General features: G+C 44.4%; 2 protein-coding genes across 9 annotated transcripts in view; one reads left to right on the top strand and one right to left on the bottom strand.

Annotated features, from left to right (window-relative positions):
• The first annotated feature begins 668 nt into the window (after positions 1-668).
• On the top strand, positions 669-7,416 carry yars1 (tyrosyl-tRNA synthetase 1). The gene is made up of 14 exons (XM_086192646.1): positions 669-813; positions 1,587-1,660; positions 1,754-1,900; positions 1,975-2,150; positions 2,271-2,400; positions 2,489-2,569; positions 3,537-3,629; positions 3,747-3,882; positions 3,963-4,048; positions 4,128-4,263; positions 4,343-4,455; positions 4,832-5,025; positions 5,101-5,242; positions 5,878-7,416. Exons 2-14 carry the CDS (start codon positions 1,604-1,606, stop codon positions 5,986-5,988), a joined length of 1,602 nt encoding a protein of 533 aa, XP_086048772.1. The 5' UTR covers positions 669-813; positions 1,587-1,603; the 3' UTR covers positions 5,989-7,416.
• Positions 6,881-21,755, bottom strand: part of nhsl3 (NHS like 3) — a 40,086-nt gene continuing 25,211 nt past the window's right edge. For 6 of the 8 annotated variants that reach the window (XM_086192638.1, XM_086192640.1, XM_086192641.1 and 3 more), the window contains 8 exons: positions 15,727-15,885; positions 14,168-14,211; positions 13,953-14,085; positions 13,243-13,350; positions 12,993-13,159; positions 12,716-12,913; positions 9,185-12,608; positions 6,881-8,045 (listed from right to left, as the gene is read on the bottom strand). In XM_086192638.1, the coding sequence (XP_086048764.1) occupies positions 8,005-8,045; positions 9,185-12,608; positions 12,716-12,913; positions 12,993-13,159; positions 13,243-13,350; positions 13,953-14,085; positions 14,168-14,211; positions 15,727-15,885 (4,274 nt within the window). In that variant the 3' untranslated portion in view covers positions 6,881-8,004. Of the gene's footprint in view, positions 8,046-9,184; positions 12,609-12,715; positions 12,914-12,992; positions 13,160-13,242; positions 13,351-13,952; positions 14,086-14,167; positions 14,212-15,726; positions 15,886-17,270; positions 17,526-21,755 lie in introns of those variants that run through there. The other 2 variants (XM_086192645.1, XM_086192639.1) reach the window with 2 other exon arrangements.

Genomic DNA, 21,755 nt, shown 5'->3' with positions numbered 1-21,755 from the left:
GATTGTATCAGAAATATGTTATAAATAGGTTTGAAAATCTGCTTCATGTTGGAGATTAAATAGTCATAATCATAGTCAGAGATTAGTCAGTGAGGTTTTATGATACTGGAAATGAACTACACTGCTTCTCAACTGCGGGGTATACAGTACAAGGAGCTCACTCAGTCTAACTGGTAACCTTGTTGATGGTTTACTATTTTGTTAATCCATGTTCTTAACAGGGGCAGAATGGTTCAGAGGGAGTGTGGCCATCTAGTAAACGAAGGGCTGCTGGTTCGATCCTCACTTACCCCGGTGACTATGTCAAAGTATCCTTGAGCAAGATACTGAACCTAATAATTGCTCCTGGTGGCCCTGCAACGGACTGGCGACCAGTCCGGGGTGAACCCCGCCTCTCGCCCAATGTCAGCTGGGATAGGCTCGCGACCCTCAACGGATAAACGGTATAGAAAATGGATGGATGGATGTTTTTACCCCCCCCCCCCCCAAAAAAAACGGAAAAAAATCATAATTGAAGTTGATAAGTAAGTATTTTAACCACACTTGTTACAACTCGTAAAGGAATTAGTTAAATTTAAAATGCATTAAATTCTGCAATGTTCGGATAAGCCTATTAGTGTAGGTTTCTATGATAATAATAATAATGGTCACTAATTCTGCCTGTAACGCCTGTGGAAATCTCCCCACTGCTCTGCACTCGATTGTTTTCCCCTGAAGACTGCAACCTGTGACAGCCGAGCTACCGCTGATGCAACACAGTTGACAAGTCCACCTACCCGGCCCTTCTCACTCGCTCCATAGTCGGTTTTTGAGGTAAGCCATTTCGTTTTACGGTTCTAAGGTACCCTAATATAGCAGCGAAATAGAAGTATAACTACACTTTGTAAGCCTTTCGCAATTGGAACCTGAAACGTCACGGGAGCGAGATAAGGTTAGCGGCACATGGTTTTGTTGTAAGCTAGCTAGCTGGTCAGCTAGCCGCACTAAGCTGACTTCATTCATTTCCAGCGTGACGTCAACAAGGAGCTGGCCATTGAGGCAAGACATTGCTATCTTTTAAACTAATTAACTGAGTTGTTGGCAAGGTAATCATTTGTTTAACCACACGACAGACAGAGTAGCTAATGCTAGCCGAGTGCTCTCCGATTATGCGGTGTAAAGTTTGATAAACTTCAAGCGAATCTGAGTCACGGTAACGTCAGTGGATTATGGTTAACCAAAGAGAGGCTAAATTACAGAATCGTCTAACATGGAGGACGGGATTTTAATCCCAGAATCAGTTTTTAATGACTCGGCAAATATGGTGGAAGGTAGTTCTCAGAATTTAGGCCAGTCAGCCCCAGATCCTCCTCCTGCTACTGGTGTTATGTCGCATTCTTCTTCCTTGTCGATATGAAACTCGACCCCCCTGACGTGTACAACCTGTCACGAACATTAATCTAACCTCATTCAGATACATTTAACCTAACCCTCCATTGGTGGGCAGAGTGTGACGCAACACCGCCACCTCATAACAGTAATAATGACAGTGATGCTCTCCTTCGACAAGTCTACTGCCACTCAACTGTCCTCCATCAATCTTGTAGTCTGAAGGTCCGACGCCATGGCAGACCACCTAAGCCCTGATGGAAAACTCCAGCTCATCACAAGAAACCTCCAGGTGTGACTCCCAAACACACATTTCACCCAGTGACCAAAACCCCCCTTTATCTGGGCTTTATGAATCTCGTGTGTGTGTGTGTGTTAACTGCAGGAGGTGCTTGGTGAGGAGAAGCTGAAACAGGTTCTTCAGGAGAGGGAGCTGAAGGTGTACTGGGGCACAGCAACTACCGGCAAACCCCATGTAGCTTACTTTGTCCCCATGTCCAAGATAGCGGACTTCCTCAAGGCCGGATGTGAGGTGTGTGTATCATCTGCAGGAGTGTGTATTACTCAACCAAAAGCATCTTAAATGTGTTATTGTTTCTTCTTCAGGTCACTATTCTGTTTGCAGACTTGCATGCCTACTTAGACAACATGAAGGCTCCCTGGGAGCTGCTGGAGCTCCGTGTGAAGTACTATGAGCAGGTCATCAAGGCCATGTTGGAGAGTATTGGCGTACCTCTGGAGAAACTTCGGTTTGTCAAAGGAACGGACTACCAGCTCAGCAGGTCAGTGGAGGGACTGGGCCAGCTCTGTTCCCAGAATCATGTAGTTGATTATCTACACTAACTGCAAGTGTGTGTGTGTGTGTGTGTGTGTGTGTGTGTGTGTGTTTTCATGCCTGTCAGAGAGTACACTCTGGATGTGTACCGCCTGTCCTCAATGGTGACTGAGCACGATGCCAAGAAGGCTGGAGCTGAGGTGGTCAAACAGGTGGAGCATCCTCTGTTGAGCGGGCTGCTGTACCCAGGACTGCAGGTAGAACACGTCCTTTATATGTAACAGAAGCGGAACTGATGTTGTCACTGGACCAGACCCAGTAACCATGGTTCCTCTTTGTCTCCAGGCTCTGGATGAGGAGTACCTGAAGGTGGATGCCCAGTTTGGAGGAGTTGACCAGAGAAAGATTTTCACCCTGGCAGAGAAGGTCTGTGACATCCCTCTCTCCTTGCCACATTGCTGATGAGCTGTCTCATCACCAGCATCATAGAACCTCAGCTGAGGATTTATGTCTTCGGTTTGTCGATCCATCAAATGTTCATCAACATGATCATTTCTCCTAAATTGATAGAAAAAAAGATTTTTCTGGTCATATCCACCCTCATCTCTGTAACGCCTGAAGGTCTTTTTCTTTTTTGTAATTCCCTTCAAGTCTGTACCACATCCAGTGTCTGATGAATCTGGACCAACATCAACACGTGCTGGTACGAGAGGAGCCGTGAGGCATTTTTGGTTGAACCACAATATTTCCATCTCTTTCCTGTGGTCGTTTGTAGAGGTGTGAGTGTTCACTGGCCTCATGAGTCAGTTCACTTAATCAACAAGTTGAGCTCAAAATAATTCCTCATGTATCGTCTGCCAACGTTTCCCTGTCTGCGCATGGCTACTTCTTACCAAATAATACCAACAGTCAGAAAAAATTCAAACAATTTCAGGACTTTCCCCTCACTTTAGTCATTTTTACATCACATCCCTTAATTAAGACATTGTTTTCAAACAAGTTATGTCCTCAAAATAATGTTCTTTGTTTTCCTCACTGTGGCCTCTCCTCGTCTCTATTCAGACCACCTCAGACTGAAGAAAAAGCTGTACTTTCATATGATGAGTAACATTGTGCCTCACTGATGTCGATGGACTTTGCTTAGGCACGTGTTGCTCTGCCAGTGGCTCAGCCAATCTCATGTCCGAGTAATTATTTTGCCTCACAGTAAAACTACTCTCATCTAAAGATGCTGCCTCTTATTTCTCACTTCAACCACCAGGGGGCAGCAGTGACCCAGTGTTGTCTCTGTTGAGGCGCTTCTATGCTTCTGGTTGTACTGTGATTCAGGTTGATTGACCCATCAGATTCAGGATGTTAACTTTTCTAACTTTAGTATTTTCCTTGTCTCCAGTACCTGCCGTCTCTTGGCTACGCCAAACGTGCCCACCTGATGAACCCGATGGTACCGGGACTGACTGGTGCCAAGATGAGCTCCTCAGAAGAAGTAAGGTTCTAGGCATATGTGTTGGGTAGGGGAAAACATAAATCTATGCATCTGTACCAACATGTAGTTTTCAATATTTGTGTCAGCTATCATGTTGCTACATCTCTGTGGCTTCAGGAGTCAAAGATTGACCTCCTGGACTCGAAGGAAGAGGTGAAGAAGAAGCTGAAGAAGGCGTTCTGTGAGCCTGGAAACATCCAGAACAACGGTGTTCTCTCCTTTGTCAGATACGTGCTCTTCCCTCTACGTGGAGGTAGAACCCACATCCTTCAATTTTTTTTCTTCCACTTGAACAGGGAATGCACAAATAGGTGACATAGCTGTGTTTTTCAGAGTTCTCCATCAAACGAGACCCCAAGTGGGGCGGGGACAAAGTCTACACGGCGTTTGAAGAGGTGGAGAAGGACTTCTCTGAGGAGGTAACTGCTCCTCTTCCTCACTGTTCATTAGGTGTTCTTGCCAGAGTCTTGGTGTCTGACCTTGTTTGATTTGTGTTAGTTGATCCACCCCGGTGACCTGAAGGCCTCCGTGGAAGCAGCCCTCAACCAGCTGCTTGACCCCATCAGGAAGAAGTTTGAGTCTCCAGAGCTCCGAAAACTTAGCAACACTGCTTACCCCGACGCCTCAAAAATAAGTCAGTGTTCTCTGCATCCTCAATGTTCGTGACATGGTCGGGTGGCTTCACATGGAGACTAACGTGTATGTGTGTGCAGAAGGAGCAGGAAAGGGTGCCAAGGGAGGTGGAGGTGGAGGAGGAGGAGAGGAAGACGAGCTGGCACCCTCCAGACTGGACATACGGGTCGGAAAGATTATCAGTGTGGAGAAGGTAGGTCTTGTCTGAACTGGAATGAAAAGGACGCGTCCTTCAGGTGAACTCTGACTGAAAACTAAAGATCTATAACATCATGTTTTGGCTGGAACACCTTGTATAACAAAACATAAATGTCAAATGTAAACTCCATTCAGAAAAAAAAGCATTTAATGTTTCTTTGCCTGTCATCTTGCAGAGAAATGTGACAAATCGTAAGTCTGTACAGAGTACAACTTAGCATCCTGATGTAGTTGCTTCGGCATCATGTTTATCTGTTTCCTGTGAAACATCGCAGTTTAGCTGAGGACTTGAGAGGAGGAGGAATCCCAATATGGCTGGATACTCTTTGACGTTTCAACTGTCTTCACTCTTTTTGCTGCCCTACATCCAGCATCCAGACGCGGACTCTCTGTACCTGGAGAAGATTGACGTGGCGGAGGCAGAGCCCAGGACGGTGGTGAGCGGGCTGGTGGCCTATGTTTCACCGGAGGAGCTACAGGACAGAATGGTGTTGCTTCTGTGCAACCTGAAACCTCAGAAGATGCGCGGGATCGAATCCCAGGCCATGTTGCTGTGTGCTTCCATGTGAGTGCCGTGTTTGGATGCATCGTCCCTCAGTTTCAGGGTATTATACTTATCATGTGTTTGGCTGGTTTCCAGTGAAGGGGAACCCAGGAGGGTAGAGCCTCTGGACCCTCCGGAAGGGTCATTGCCAGGGGAGCGGGTATTTGTGGAGGGATACGAGACGGGCAAACCAGACGACAGACTTAACCCGAAGAAGAAGGTGTGGGAGAAGCTGCAGGTATGTGTCCGCAGGATTCCTCCTCAGTCACTCCTGGGAATTCGGCTGGATTTCAACATGGCTACATGCTAGCTACAGCTGTAGACCAAAGAGACACATCATCTTTTTGGTTCATTAACCCCGCACTCTTTGAGTGTCTCTGTCCTCAAAGTGAAGATGATACAAATTCTTCAGATTGAAGAACCCCAAATCCCCATCATATAATGTAGGTGATATTTATTAGCTGTATTTAGGGGGAAGGAGAACTTGTAGTTACGAAGACAGTGATTTAAAGTAAAACATAAATAGTTTAGCACATCCTTTCAATATCTGTAGGAGTTACACCGATTTTATGAAGAACTCCGAAGAACGTCATCATCCCCCCAGCCGGATCTGTATGCTAGTTTCATTTAGCTTAGGTTTATTGTGTTGACTGTCTATTAAATCATCCTTATTTTCTCTACCAGTTTGGCATCGCTTGGAATGATGCTGGCTGGTAAACTTTGTACTATCAAATTTGTTGAGTTTGCTTGAAGACAATCAATTTCGATAGGACTAAAATCACAATGGTTGTGATTACTGTTTGAGTTGCCCAGTAAAACCCTTCAGCCGGGCGCTAATTTGATGATGGTCTTCATCGCTCCGTCCCCTCCCAGGTGGACCTGAAGGTGTCGGACGAGTGCGTCGCTCAGTGGAAGGACAAGTGCTTGATGACCAAACTAGGACAGATCACATGTAAAACACTGAAAGGAGGCAACATCAGTTAGATACCCGCATGACATCCACCACAGACGACGCTGCTGCCTCTGCCAGAATACTTTCATCACCACATTGCCATGGCAACAAGAGTCAAGGAGAGTGATGGGACACTGATGCTTGGGGCTGGCTTTCATCAACCCTGCTGCGACTTATTAGGAGAACGGATGCACTTCCGACAACAAAGAGCAACTTCCAACAGAGATGACCTAACAAGCGTGACTGTAATTGTAAAGATGTGATTCATCACTGTTGATCATGTACCCGACAATGTTCTGTGTCATTAAATACACGCTTAACGGTGTTCTAATCATCATCACTGGGTGTAGATAGGGAATGATGGTTCCTGGAAGAAGCTGATAAGGAAGAACTCAGGTGTCTAAAAAGGGAATGGATGTTGCAGTAGTTTTCCTGGTTTAAATGGCGCTGTGTATTTAAACTTCTTTAAGGACGAGGGCCTCTAGACATGTTTTTAAAGCGACGTTTCTCCCAAAATGGATTTAATCTTTGAAGTACTAGGTTTCTTGGGCTCACATGGATGTTTTTTCCCCTCCTGCATTACTTCCTGGACAGTTTTGCTGTCATTCGTAATTGTATGTGGCTGGCTCTTTGCTTTCTGGAGTCGCAAAGACCTGATGCAGGAGGGAAAAACATGAGTGCAACACGCCTATTTTTTGAGTTCTTCAAAGGTAAAATACACAATCTGGTTGAAGGATTATACAGGACCTTGTACTATAAGATGGTTGCTATGGGGACGGTACTATTATACAGACATCGATTGTAAGGGTATTCATTGTATTCAAATGTCTATCATGTCTGGAATTAAATGTTTCTGTTGAAATGTTCTGAAACATTTTCTGTATAGCTAAAGAATGAATGGAGGAAACCACTTTAATACCATTTAAAATTTTATTGATAGAGGTGATAACTGTACAGAATTCATCATAATCATCAAAACATGTATTTCTGACTCAAGAGTCAGTATAATTCACCTATCAATGATTTTAGCTGGCGGAAGCGGTTTTGTGCAAATCCTGACAAGCCAGATATTCAATGAGACAGACTTAAGGGGGCCGGGGATCCAGAAATGGACAAAAGATCGGTTCACATTTAATACTAGATTTCACGCCACTCCAGTGTATCGATCATCCAGAGCCATTTGCCAGGTCAGGCCAGGATCATATTTGGTAGGAAAAGGTGACGGACAGTGCTACTTGTGGGAATAACCACACATAAATAAATAAGATACTTGTGTTCTTTGAAACATTTTTCAAAATGTGATGGGTTGAGTCCGCATGAAGATTCTGTACAAGAATCTGAAATTTGCTACAAACAGATGCATTTCTAAATCTTAATCATCCATATAGCGATACAAAAGTGCCTCCGTCTGAACTGATATACGTCCTTTCCCTTTTTCTCAAATGCTAGTCTGTAGATACTTATCCACCACACCACAGTGAAAAGCAGGACTGAAATGAAGAGTGGCATTTAGTGTTTACTCTGATACCTAAACTAAGAAGGTGATAAATGTGGATTTGTTCTGCAGCGGATGCATGAATCCCCTTGAGAATTGTGCATTATATTACAATAGAGGGGGAGAAAACCGCTAACTGACATTAAACCTTTGTACAGAAATGCTTTAGCCTTTTTTCCTCTGAGCTGCAGTGACCACTACCAAATTCAACCTCTGGGAGGCAGTCTCTTACAAGTCAAATATTTACATTTCAGCCAATGTATACCAGTTCATCCTGAGATGCCTTAATGAGCCACAAGCTATAGCTTAGAAAAATACTCCAGAATAAACCTATTTTAAGAAAGTTGGAGCTATTCAATTTCATTTTTTTTTTTTTTTTTTTTTGCATAAATATGTTAGAAGGCCATTACAGGCTAAGGCTTTTGGAGAAGAATTAACACACAACACTCAGATAGTCGAGTAAATGGTCTCAGTAAGTCCTCACTGTAGTAGCTTGGGGTCTTAACTTGTTCCTGTGGCTGGAGCCTGGTTAAGTTCATCACCACTTTGCTCTCTAGAACAGTGTTTCAATGGTGTCTGCGGTCACTCTTGTATCTGTTGGGAGAAGACGGAGGGACGTTAGACATTTACAGGAGCTCGCATGATGAGTCTAATTCATTTACTGAGACATGATAGCTGGGAGCTGTACGCTATGGCTAATCGACATATGCTTGCCAAATGACCGGGACAAGCTCTAGACATGTCAATGGAATTTGTTTGTGCCTTCGTGGACAAATAGGAAGTGGTAAGGCTGCAAAGAGAACACACTGAACGCCATCATACTTGGAAAATCCCACCAGGAAAGTGGAAAGTTTTTGAGCGGTCGGAGAAGTTTGATGTCACTCGACGTGTTGAAAGATGAGAACTGTACCAGCCGGGAGCCTAAACAAGTATCCTCGTTGTTAATTTCGATGCCCTTAGGTTACTGTGATGTCAAACGATACTTTCGTTTATTTTCTTGAATTTGTCTGTCATGCAACTTCTTCTTGTGAAGCTGACATAATTTTAGCCCTCTAGCTAGCTAAATAACTATACTGACAGATCTGAGGTGAAATATCAACTTGTTGAGCTTCATTTCATTTGGGCCATAAGATTGTTTGCCTATTTTCTTTATTCTGACAGTGGAAATAGAGTCAATTTTCTGCCAGTTTGTTTTCATTTTTGAACCATTTTAACTGGGTAGTGGGAACTTTCAAAAGGGAATTTTCCACCTTCCCAGCGGCGTCAATGCATGGTGAAACCTGAAACACACCAGGTCCGTCTGTGATATGTCACATTAGCGTAGCGATGCTCCACTCAGTCATTGTAATCATTGTAAACAATTGGAGCAGTTACACTGACCACATCCAGTGTGCAACACACTGCTGTCAGTACGATGATTCTGGATTTATTCGTGGCAGGTATGTTTACTTTCCACGTCACTTGACGACGTGGTGCCCCAGGCATTTAAAATGACAGAACCTCCATAAAATTGTCTGTTTTTGTGCTTTGAAGTGTCAAAAATCACAGACACGTGTATGTCTATGGCCAGAACAAGAAGAACCAGTGCAGCTGGCTGAAAGCCGCTCTGCACTCCTGACGCACGAGTGTATTATTGATCTGCTCTGAATCAGCCTTACCACGTTAATAAACCCAGCAGACCATTGACTGTCAAAAAAACAAGGACAGAGAACAATGTCACTGCTTTATCTTACTTGTTGTCTCATGTGTTGTTTCCTTCGTATGTTGTACTGCTCCAATTGCATTATCTCCATCAACGGTGATCTTTGTTGAGCAAGCAGGACGATTCTGTGGAGCACTGAGGCACCCATGGGCTGGTTTCCTAGCTATTGGTGGAGGAACCCTCTCAGACTTTGCCCTGTCGTTGGAGCAAGCTGCAGCATTTGATTGGTCAGACAACTGCGTGAGCTCAGCTGCTAAGCTTTGCTTCAGACTTGCCTGAGCTTCAGGAGAAGAGGCAACTGCAGTCTCTATGACGACCTTTTTTGTGCTCCTGGAGAAGATAAAGCTGGCAGTTGTAGCTGGCGATTTGTGCACGTCGAAGTCTTCAGTTGATTTCAAGGAGAGAATCCCTGTTTCACTGACACAGTTGTATGGAGGTGATCTCATACCCAGTCGGCATGGAAGACTTTCTCTTGAAGACATGGCAGCAGTTTTCATACGAATGGCTTCTTGTAATCGCACAGAAGGGTTGTTTGGCATCACGGATGTTTTTACTGTCTGAGGTGGAGATTTTAGGGAAAGAGACTTGCGGATGGGTTTTTGTGGAATGTTTTGATTTCCAGGGTTTGACGCTGGACAGCTCTCTTGAACTGGAGCTCCATCATTTATGGATTTGTCCTCAGAGGGGGTGTTCACATAATCTTCAATCATGTTGACGGATCTAAGGCGAACCATCTGAAGTAAGGAGGGGGTGACGAGAGGTATGTTGGCATCCTCTTTAGGAATGGGAGCACTTTTGTGCCTTGCAAGGAACTCTTTGTTCCGGGCGTCTCTGTGTGCCACACTGGGCTGCCTTCTAAAGGAAACCCCAGTGGTTACGTTCTCTACTGGTAAAGGGGGTGCAACTGGGACAGTAATTGTAGGGGGAGGGGCATTGATGGGTTGATCAGAAGGAGACTGATCCTCAATTTTAAGAGAGTCTCTCTTCTGGAAACTGTGGGGAGAAGCTACAGTAGAGACTGATAATGGGCTTTCTGCTCTATTATTAGATAAAGGTTGGACAGTGTCTGTAACAGATGGAACACACTGCACTGGTGTGCCAGATATCTCCTCCCTGTTCTCTTTTAAAACTTGCATGACTCTTTCTGGATTGTCATTCACTACTGTTGGTGTCGCAGCAGGGAGCACATCTGGACTCTCTTGTACAGATGTCTCAGCTTCACTTGGGCTCTCAACAACTTCTTCCAGAGCCACAGATGGTTTGTTTGGATGAACCATCTCTATGGTACAGCTCTCCATCACATATGGAACACTGTCTACCATGATGGGTGGAGGTGGAGGGGGAAAGTCTATCTCATCCCCCCCATCAAAAACAGAGCCACTTTCTAAAGGTGGTGGAGGTGGTGGCCAGCAAGGCTCTACAATGTGGATCTCTTGTACCCTCTGTAATTCATCTGATGCTATTGATACAGGGGAAGGAGGTGTCTTTCTTAAGGGAGGGGGTGTAGGATGGTGAGCAGGTGGAGGGGTAGGTGGTGGTGAGACCTTATTCATTTTTGGGGCATCAAACTGTGCCTGCATAGAAGGGACACTGTCCATTTCACCCTTGGTCTTATCAACTAAAACTGTAACCTCATTCTCCAAAGGCCTTGCATTATTCTCAACGGGTGAATGAACTTCTGTTGTAGTACCACTACACAATTCCTTTGACTCTCTCTCTACTGACTGCTCTGTCATTATCAATTCCTCTCTCTGTTGTATTGTCAGGGGTTTCTTCATCACAGGAGGGGGATCTTTCTTTGTAGTAGTCTCGGGATCCTTCACGACAGGTATACTAGTCCCCTCTTGAATCTGAATTTCCACGCATAGGCCAGTCATTTCTGGGACTAACAGTGTCTCTTGTTTTGTACCTGGACATTCCCTGCCCTCTAACTCCTGATGAACACCCTCAGGAAGGGTATCTAATGATGTGTTAGCCTTAGCTTTGTCTAGAGTCTGTTCCTCAGGACCAGGTTGCAATTCCTCAGTGGCATCAGTCTGATGCTCTGCTTGTTTACCTGTGCTGTCCTCAATCTGTATTGGTTTCTTGATGACTTTGCTGACAGGGCATGGCCCACACAGGAGCTCAAAGGTTTGCTTGTTGTGAACCCATGTCTCTGGAGGGGGGGCGCAGGGCGCTTTGACTTTGGGAGGTGGTGGAATGTTCAATAGCTCTTTGACTTCCACTCTCAAAGTTTGTGCAAGTTCTTTTGGAGCCACAGAGCGAGGAGATTCTTGGGGAGGTGGACTAGTGCAACACGTAGAAATGTCTGGACTGAGAGTTTCGGATGTTCCAGACGATAGGGAGGTAAGTGAAGAGGAAGGAGAAGCTGCTGAAGATGAGGCCCGTGACATAGATCTCTCTGGTTTAACTGGTTTTGTTTTTTGTCTGTCTGGAGAGGTTGGGGAGATCCCCTTTGGAGAAAGTGTTGGGGTACCACTTTGACTGGAGTAGCCACTTGATGGGGACAAGGTCCGGTCAAATTTCCCACCCTCTGAGGGAGTTTTCTGCGGGGAGGAGCTGCTGAGTTCGGCCAGATGCTCAGCTGTTCCTGGAGCCTCAACAGAGGAGACCTGTGTGGTGCTAAAACTATTGGTGGAGACATCTGGAGTTTCAGACCCAGTAGAGTTTGATACAGGGGTTGGGATCTTGAGCGTATCTGCAGTAACTGACTTTGTCTCATCCGTTGCTGCCATACTGCCTGTAGTCATTGCTACCACTTGAGATGCAGAGCCATTGAGATCTTGTCTGTCCACCTGAACCCTGGAGTTGCTCCTGATCTTATTACAATGCAGAGAGTTTGTTCTCCGTGGAGGTGCTGGGGGTTGCTTAGTCTTCATAATTGAAAGACTGCGAGTGCAATTCTGTTTGTTCTTTCCATCCTCCCCTGCAATAACTGACTCTGATGGACTTGATTCAGACTCTTTGCAGGGAACTATGTGTTCACTTTTACTGCTGGTGTTTACTGAGCTGTGGAGACAGGAAAGATCTTGGTCCCCACCAGATTCGATGCAACTTTCTTGCCCATTGTGACCAGATATTTGTGAGTTCAAGCTATGGGTACTACTCTTGGAGGACATCGGGGATGAGTTTGAAATAATGGTCTTGGAAGACTGTGATTCACTGCAGTTTGATTCTGATACTGATGTGGTCATCGTTGCAGAGTTCTTGAATGAATTGCCGGTCTGGGAACCATCACCATCTGATCTTCTTGACAACATCGGGCTGACTGATGAGTCCAAGGATGCCAGACTGCTTTTACTTACTGTGCGAACACTCCCACCCTGGTGGACACTGTTAACACGTGTCCGACTGCTGCGGTCAATCTCAATAACTTCAATTGAAGCTGGTAACACTGCATTAGGGATGATTGTAGACATGTAGGTGGCCTGAGGAGATATGGACATCACTGGACCCTAGAAAAAAACAGAAACACACTTTAGTCACACATTGTTCCTGGGCATTTAAGTCCCAGAAGCCTACTCTTGGATTTTAGGGCTATGCTCTCCTATTTTGTTCTGACCTGGGGTTCTAGAAGAAAGCTTAGCATCGAAGGAGAAAGGGAAGAGTGGGTGGTCATGCCAGGTACAGCAACAGATTTGGGTCTCAGGGCAGATGAGGGACCAAACTGCGGGCCAAAGCTCTGGTGGTTGAAGGTCTGCTCATCCCTGTACACTGCCTGGAGGTGCTTCTTTAAAAGCTGTTCATCTCCAGATACCTGCTTTAAAGACATGAGAGTTCACAAATGAACAAAAACATGAAACCTGGACAGTTGAACAAATTCTTTGAGGCAAACCTACATCTAGCTCAGAAAGGTGCACTCTTGCTCCCTCCTTATTCCCCACTGGAGTCCCTCCATCAAGCGTAGGAATAATAACAACCCCTGATTGGCTGTCAGTGACCTGCTTGTTTTGATTTGGAAGCTGGGTAGACACAACCTGCTGGAAGGTAGAACTTCTGTGCAATGCTGGAAAGAGGGTGGTGCAGTGTCAATGAGATGATTACCATCAACAATGCATCATGTCAGTATGGAAGATACTTTAAACATACCAAGCTCCTTTTGGACCTGGTTGGGAATACCCATTATAGTGGTTCTCCTGGTCCTCTTCTTACTCTTATCTGACCTTTTCACTGGATTCAGAGGCTTGAATGTAGAGCCTGAGAGGGTTTGGTTTCACAAGGGTTATTAAATGATGAATAATGCACTGAAACTCAGCAAAGCATATAAGGGAACTGCCTTCTGTTGCGTACTTTAAAAAGGATGCTTGAAATTAGGATCAGAATACAAATCACACTCATCACTCTCACTCTCTCTCTCTCTCTCTCACACACACACACACACACACACACACACACACACACACACACACACACACACACACACACAGAGCGGTATGCTGTGCCTTCTAGCAGAGATATGCAAAGGCAGCCACAGTGCTCTCTCCAGATGCTTAGAACTTTCGAGTTGCAGAAAATGCTACAGTTCTGTGTCAAGTTCATCTTCTTTTGATATCACCCCATGACTGCAGAGGCACCAAGCAGCTGGGAACGAGATGTGCATGTTAAGTAAGTACACGCCTATGACTTGCAGTCTTCAAATCTGAAAGTACTCTCGCATAAGTGGTGTGATTAGCTTTCATTCTATTAAGTCAAATGAGATACAGATTCAGGTCTTGCCTGCTCTCCATACACAAACACACACACACACACACACACACACACACACACACACACACACACACGCGCGCACACAGGTTTACCTTGGCGGGTGAGCACAGGTCTAGTTGACACAGTAGAGGTTACTGTGGTGTCAGTGAAGGTGGATCTAGACTCTGCAGAGCCCTCTTCATCCTTGGTGCTGACATCCTGCTCTGGACGCAGTGTGTCAGTGGACTGCAAGGGATGCATTTAATTAGGTAGTATTCTATGTGTGACAGAAGCACATTAGACCCCATAGAACCTTTAGGATACTTACAGTAATGCTCTCATCGTCAAGAAAGTTCACTCCGTTCTTGTGCTCTGCAAATCAACATGGTTAAGACCTAAAATCTGGTAACACTCATTCAGCATCTGTACATGTGAGCACAATGTTCTCCTAAAATAGCCATGGTAAAAAAAAAAAAAAACAACAACAACACGAACACAAACCTCATACTGTATTTTTCTCTAAAACACAACCTATCTTCAATCTGTAGTTATTACTATCATTACTACTACACTGCTAATTTTGTGTAACCAGTCGTATCTCCATTACACCGTGTCAGCGCAGAAGAAACAACTGGCTCAACCCGTTGGCATTCTATTATAGTAGTAAAATTAGCTGGCTTGTTTGTATTGTGTAAGCCAATCATAAGCTCTGGATGCAGTAACAGTGACTCTGCAAAATCATGTCTGGGGTAAATCAGATGCTAGAAACTTGTTTATGTTATAATGTTTGTTGAATAGCTTCACAACTAGTGACCAAAATGATCCAAGCAGGCCTGACTTACTGCATGACAGTTTGCCAGTTTCTCGTAATGAGGGAGACTTTTAAACAAAAAAGTGGAAGGGATGCTGACTAATATAGTCACCTATTAGCAAGCGAACACCTGCAGTGTTCTCCTAGTAAGCTATACTACTATACTGGCAATGCGTAAAATCTTATTGGTAAGAAATAATCTGAAATCTATGACAGCCAATGTGTAGGGTATGAGTAGATGTATTTTGCATAACAGAGGCCCTGGTCAGAACATGCGTCACAACTGAACAGATCAAAGTAGAGCCGTGAACACACCCAAGACACTGTGAGATCGGGTCACACATTCTGAGGTTGATGGAAATGGAAAAAAAAAAAAAAAAAAAAACCTTGCCAAAAAGTTTTTCCACTCAGTCGGGGTGTTTTTTTTCTCATTTTTCAAGAAAGAGTTAAATGTCGTCTTCACAGGTATTCCCAAACTTTGTCTTTGCCCCTTGACAGCATTAACATGTTCAATACTAACTGGTACTTGAGAACAAATACACCTTGTCCAACCAAAGCGAATTCCTCAAGAATTTGAAAATTGCTTCTGCACAGCCATGTTAATTCATTTATTGGTTTATGGAAACATGCCTAATGCACATTTCCTTTTTTTGTGACATATCCAGACTTTGCTTAAAATTCATTTCATGATAAATGAAAAAAACGTCTGAATGGTTGACTTATTCCTTGTTATTGTCTGCACAAGCTCAAGTTATGGATATGCCACTTGAATGTTTCAAGACTACGGGTTTGGAACAAAGCAAAGAATCGAGCATGAGTTGAATTGAGTTAATGTAGTGATTTTTTTCTTATTTTTTTCCTGAGCAGATGAGGAATGGGAAAGGTTGGTCTTTGCCGTTGAAAATATGTTAACTTGTATACAGGGTGGAGAACTAAACACAAGTGGTCACTCAAGTTGCATGAGTAGACATTTATTCCAACACCAAGTGTGAACCGACTCACATAGAGCAGTCTACTTGTGATTGCATTACCCAAGATGCATGTTAATATCCGGTTTGTGCCCAGATGTGTCTTACCTTCTTGCTGCTGTATTTTAAGTCCCTCCTGAGCCTCCGTGTGCAGGTCCTCCAGGTACTGAGGCCTGCTGCCCTCAATGAAAACATTTTCCTGGTAGTGTTGTGAGGCAGTGTAGTGCACTGCCAACCTCTTCTGGTCCTCATTGCCCTTGGGGCCAGCTGTTGGGAGAGACATCAAAAAACAAATGTAGCTGTTTCATATGAAAGTCAACTTTTGCTGCCATGTTCTTGATCTTGCCCTTCAAGCAGGGTTGTAACTATTTCACTTTCAAGATGTGAACAAGCTGCAAGGTTAAAACTCATTTAAATGAGAAGTAAACTTAAGCTCATGATACTCCTACAGCTGCACAATCAAACTGTTATTTTGCCATTTCTTCATCTCTCGATCACACAGTGTATTTAGGAATTATACTGTAATATCCACTGCGTGTGTGTCAACAGCTCCATCCTTGTCCTCTTAGGAGACACACATCAACACACATGCAAACACTCAACAGGTGTCCATCTGACAAAACTTTTATCAGCTTTACAGTGAATCCAGTATGCTTCCACCTGGCATGTGTGTGTGACGCAGCACACTTCAAATCTCTTCAGTCAAGAAGTTGGCTGGGCAGGCACCCCAGCATGATGAGGTACTTAACATTAAACCAATGCCCGGCTAATCTGCAGCCTCTCTCTTCCTTGCTAGTCTCTTGGGGAATTAGATAATCTGGATTGACTGGACCTGCTGTGAGGCCTCCTCCATGGGAACTTGAACAGACATGACCTGCACTGCTGACATATAAAGGATGGCTTCACCTTTAGTCCGTTTACACTGAATTCATGCCCATCTTCCACTGAATCCATGCATATCCATGCAGTCATTCATCATTTGGGAACCCGTCTGCATGGATTACATGTAAATCCATACTGAGAACACGACTTAATATTCACTCGTGCAAAGTGTCTTTTTCTAAACAAATTCAGTGAGGTATCCAATTGCCATCTTTTGTCTATGTCAACACTGTGCCTCTCAGTCTCACCTGGTTAGGTAATACTGTGTGTGTATGTGTGTGCCTGTACATACTGTACATGGCTGTGTGTGTCAAGTAACCGACACTCCCGCCTTTTTCTTCTCACACTCACACAAGTGAGGCATCTGTTCTGTGTGGGACTGAGGGCTGTCTACTCTCAGCATTTCTACACATTAACAACATACATAAAGCTGTAACTACCAGTCAGGATTAACTGAAGGAGGAGCCCACCCTAAGATTTGCTGAACCCCTATAGTGGGTTAAAGGCTTTTGGTTGATTAAGATAATCACCAAAAAAGTCAGTAAAACCTTTTATCTCATTAGAGAGGACCCCCAAACTGCCTTCAGCCGTCGCTCTAGTGTGTGAGCAGTAGAATGCATCACGCCAAAACACAAGTCACAGCTTCAACAGTGCCACATTTATGAGAAAAGCCATCCAGACTCTTTCAGATTAAGGTGGTTTTCACCAGTGTTCACTTCTCCCAGCAGCCCGAAGTCAAAGCTGCAGCCTCCATGTGACTCAGCACTCACCCTTCTTCTTGAAGACCGACAGCAGAGAGCGGAGACTCTTCCTCAAGTAGACCACCATGCCTACATCAGCACCATAGCCATATCAAAAAATATAGTTGTAAATATTGTGGCAAAACAGTCCAACAAGTCCGCTATCTGTCACTGGTGAGAGGAGTGTGTTTTAAAAAGAAGATCCAGATTAATTTTTATCAAAGGAAAATATAAAAGTCACAAAAGGAAAATTGTGAGCATCAATGGCATGTGAGGATCTCTGTCTCTCGCAAGGACCAGCACACAATAAAACCTGCTTCTAGCCAAGCAGACTGTCCCAGCTGCCTTATCCCTGATACCCTCCTCCCTCCCTTCCCTTCCCCCTCTGCTCTCTCTCTCTCTATTTTTCTCTGTCGCTCACACTCTCTGTCTCCATTGCGATGCCCTCTCTTTTGTCAAATGAATGAACCCACCCCTGCCAGCAAAACGGCTGTCAAAGTTCGGCTTTCAAGAGGCAACAACCCCCACTCCACCCACTCTACAGACACGTGTGAGTGTTTATGCACACACGCACACACGCGCACACACACACACACGCACACGCACACACACACACACACACACACACACACACACACACACAATAGGAATTTTGATTTATTCAGATATATTTGAAAGCTTGAAAACACTGTCAAAAGTTTTGACCAAAGTTGTTGTGTTTGTTTGGTCTCCTCCCATCTTTCAGTTTTACCTTAAAGCTCTTTGAGGGATTCCAGCCCAAAGGCTGGATGCATACAACCCTTGATAACTACTAAAATTCAATTAAAAATGTGTGTAAACTTTTACTCAACTAGGCTGTTGTAAACAACGAATGCCCTTCTCGCACAGTTATGCACTTTCCTTCCTTAATGGATGCCCTCAGCATCGTGCAACAATTTGACGCTCAGTCTCATTATAAAAGACCTACAGGGGCCATTTTTGACAGTAGAGGTTGTGTCCTCATAGTGAAAAGCCAAACAAACAGTTCAACAAATTGTACGCCATATCTCCTCTGTGTCACTGCATCACTTCCTCCAGAGGCCTCCCCTCTCTCTCTGTCAGTTTCTCACATCTTTCCCTGTCTGTCCTTCCAGCCTCAGAGGTCTACTTGGAGTTATTAATAGCCAACAGAGCCTCATCATGGCAGCTTTCTGTGTGCCTGCTTGTTTCCTGGCTAACAGCAGAGGGTACGAAATACAACACAGCGATGAGAAAAATGAAATAAAAGCCTGACTCTGTGTTAAGCAAACACCTAACGTTGTGTCATGGGATTATTTCCTCGGAGAAGAAGCAGCACTTTGATCCACTTGCTGGATATTTGTTCCCACTAAAGTAGCACAGTAAGGGCTGCGGCTGGCCTACACCCCCACATCAGCTGGAGGGAGATGGTGGACGGTATGTACCCTCATCCAGCTCACACCCCATCTACGCAGGGCTCCTCCTGGTGTTGGGAAATACAGGTACGGCAGCCAAAATAACCTTCCACTGAGGAAAACTTAACCCTCGTGCCCCCTGCCAGCCTGGAGAGCTGGCTGAGGGCTGGAAGACCTTCAGGAGCTTTGGTCACGAGAGTCATGCCAAAGGATTAGAGGTGGCAGCAGCTTAACCTGCCCATCTCTTTCCCTCTCTCATCTCAGTCCATCAGTCTTCTACTTCAAGAATCCTCTGGATGACGTCACTCAGGCCTCATCCTGGTCCATATTCATTTGTGCTAACGAGAATAAGAAATGTGAGTTCTGTGTACTGCAGTGACGTGGCCCTATCTCTCTTAAAAAATAAACACCCACAGACCCCTTAGTTACATTATATGCCAGTTTTGGGGCCCAACTCGTGTGTCCCCTGTTGTTAACCAGCACCCCTCATATCAATATTCATTAGAAGCCCTAAAGAGACACCATCTGGTCTCGGGGTGAAGGGCAGAGGGGAGACGGGGATTTAAATGCCTTTGATTCAACACACTCAACACACCATTCCACTGCTGAAGCAACCCACCCCCCCCCCCCAAAAAAAAACCTCACTGATGCTTTGTAGTAATAATAATGATACTACTACTACTACTACTACTACTACTACGACTGCTAACAATAATAATAAAAATAATAAGCAAACTTCTTCAAACTGAAGTACCTTCAGGCTCAGGCCCTAATAATAATAATAGTAGTAGTAGAGAGGTGTTTGCTAACTTAATGCTAATGTTGATTCCCCAAACTCACATTTTAACCTCAAATCTAAACAGTGAGCAAAAGTAGACAAACCGACACTTACATCAAGTAGGGTACTGAGTTACTGCTGTGCAACATGAAAGGGATGATATCATAAATCAACTTCACCACACTTGTTAGCAGGACAAACACACAATCAGAGGTCATTTAATCACCCTTGTTGAAAAGTCAAAGGTCAAAAAAGCTCTACTTAAGTAGACACACATTGACAGAAACAATAGTGATTTGACACGACACTCCATTTGCATTTTATATGCTGGATTTCATCCAGAGTCTGTAGAGGAATTCACTTTAAACTGCGTATGACATTAGGCCTCCAACAAGTGGTACCCTATCGAGGGAAACACTGTGAGTGTGAGTCATAGACTTGTTTTCAGCTCAAAACAAAAACCTCCACGACTCTTTATAATAGAGGTACACAAACAATGGTTGTTCATGTTTAGTATTTTTTAGATATTCAATATATTGTAAGGCCAGGAATGTGTATCATGTATGTAAGCAAAACTTCACCTAAACACCAAACTCCTGTAGTTTTTCCACCCATCTTTGCTGTAACCTGTGAGGTTAATATTTATGATAAATGATGTCTATTCACGTTAGTTAACTGTTAACTAATGGTTAACTAAGCCTTAACTGTGCCCTTAATGTGACAAGGTTAGTTGTTTCCAAACCTATTTCCTGGTAACTGTTTAAGGGTGACAGCGATGGGGACTTGCACTTGCGACTTGGACTTGAGTTGCACTTGGGTCACACAAACAGTGACTCAAGACTTGAGACTCAACCTCAAAAGACTTAAGACTCGACTTTGACTCATCGTTTGGGACTTGACAACAATCTTGTTTTTTCTTTCTTTCTTATAGCCGGTCTAACAAGTTGAATCTCATTTCCTTTTTCACGCGCGTGCTTCATTATCCATGCGCGCTCTGCTCCCACTGACCAGGCTGTAAACAAACTGTGCGGTAATGCAGGGGTCGCCAACCATCGGACTGTGGGTCGCTCCGGGCTTGGCCGTGAAAACAGTTTGCCCCAAACTTAGAGGCATAGTGAACTGCTGGCTAGCAAGAGCCTGTCACTGGTATGTCGTCAAAAGGAAAAAATACAACTTAGTGTTATTATTATAGTGTTTTTCACATTGCATCAGCGTACCTACTTGATGAAGGACGGGATGATCATTTTGAGCATTCTTTTAATTCTCCAAATATAAAATAGCTATGCTGAGTTCTTAGCAGACCACGGCAGATGATTACTCACTACGTCATGAGTCGGGTGACCATTGATACTCGAAGGTTACTCGAAGGTTACTCAAAGATGCCGTATAATTTCCATCCATCCATCGTCATCTTCCGCTTATTCCTTACTAGTAAGGGTCGCGGGGGGCTGGAGCCTATCCCTGCATCTACGGGCGAGAGGCGGGGTTCACCCTGGACAGGTCACCAGTCCATCGCAGGGCCAACATACAGAGACGAACAACCATTCACACTCACAGTCACACCTACGGTCAATTTAGAGTATCAATCAGCCTCGTCCCCTCTTGATGTCTTTGGACTGTGGGAGGAAGCTGGAGTACCCGGAGAGAACCCACGCAGGCACGGGGAGAACATGGAGACTTCAGACAGGAGAACCTTCCTGCTGTGAGGCCACAGTGCTGACCACTGCACCACCGTACAATTTAAATACATTTAAAATGTGCCTCCTCTGTATGGCAATAAAATTGTTATATTACAAAATTATTTTGTAATATAACCTTCCACCAACCCCCCCCCCCCCCAAAAAAAAAGGACAGGGCAGACACAGCATGAAAAAGGACATGTCCTTGGAAAACAGGACATTAGGTCACCCTAATCATGAGAGACTTGAGACCTGACATGAGATTTGACTTGGACCTGAGGTCAAAGACTTGTGAGCGTCTCTGGAGGATTCATTTTTTTAATATAACTCACAATTTCAATTACAATGCGGCTTAAAGTTATGCATAATTGAGGGTGTGGCTTATTTGAGCTGGGGGTGCACTCCTCCCTCTCCACGAGCTCCACTGTCTCATCCCAATATAGTTGCCTCTGTCAGAGGTTGCATCGGCCAAAATGTTGACCTCAGGATTTCAGAATGGGAGTTCACCAACCATGAGTTGATGTCATATTGGCTCTGCCACCTTTCCTCTATTGAAAGCCCTACACCTCGAGTTCATAATGCCAAACCTGTTGAATAAATGTAGCTCAAGCCCAAGCAAAAACATTGGAGTATTTTTTTTAATACT

This window comes from Aulostomus chinensis, chromosome 22, assembly GCF_037954235.1.
Source record: "Aulostomus chinensis isolate RoL2024-O1b breed Wild chromosome 22, RoL_Achi_v1.0, whole genome shotgun sequence".
NCBI classification, from domain to species: Eukaryota; Metazoa; Chordata; class Actinopteri; order Syngnathiformes; family Aulostomidae; genus Aulostomus; species Aulostomus chinensis.
This window is presented reverse-complemented; position numbering and strand designations above follow the sequence as displayed.

Excerpts from the sequence above, each read along its gene's own strand:
- yars1 (XM_086192646.1), top strand. The coding sequence starts at position 1,604 with ATGGCAGACCACCTAAGCCCTGATGGAAAACTCCAGCTCATCACAAGA. Across the intron at positions 3,883-3,962 it reads GCTCTTCCCTCTACGTGGAG|AGTTCTCCATCAAACGAGAC; the intron begins GTAGAACCCACA and ends TGTGTTTTTCAG. Across the intron at positions 4,049-4,127 it reads AGAAGGACTTCTCTGAGGAG|TTGATCCACCCCGGTGACCT; the intron begins GTAACTGCTCCT and ends GATTTGTGTTAG.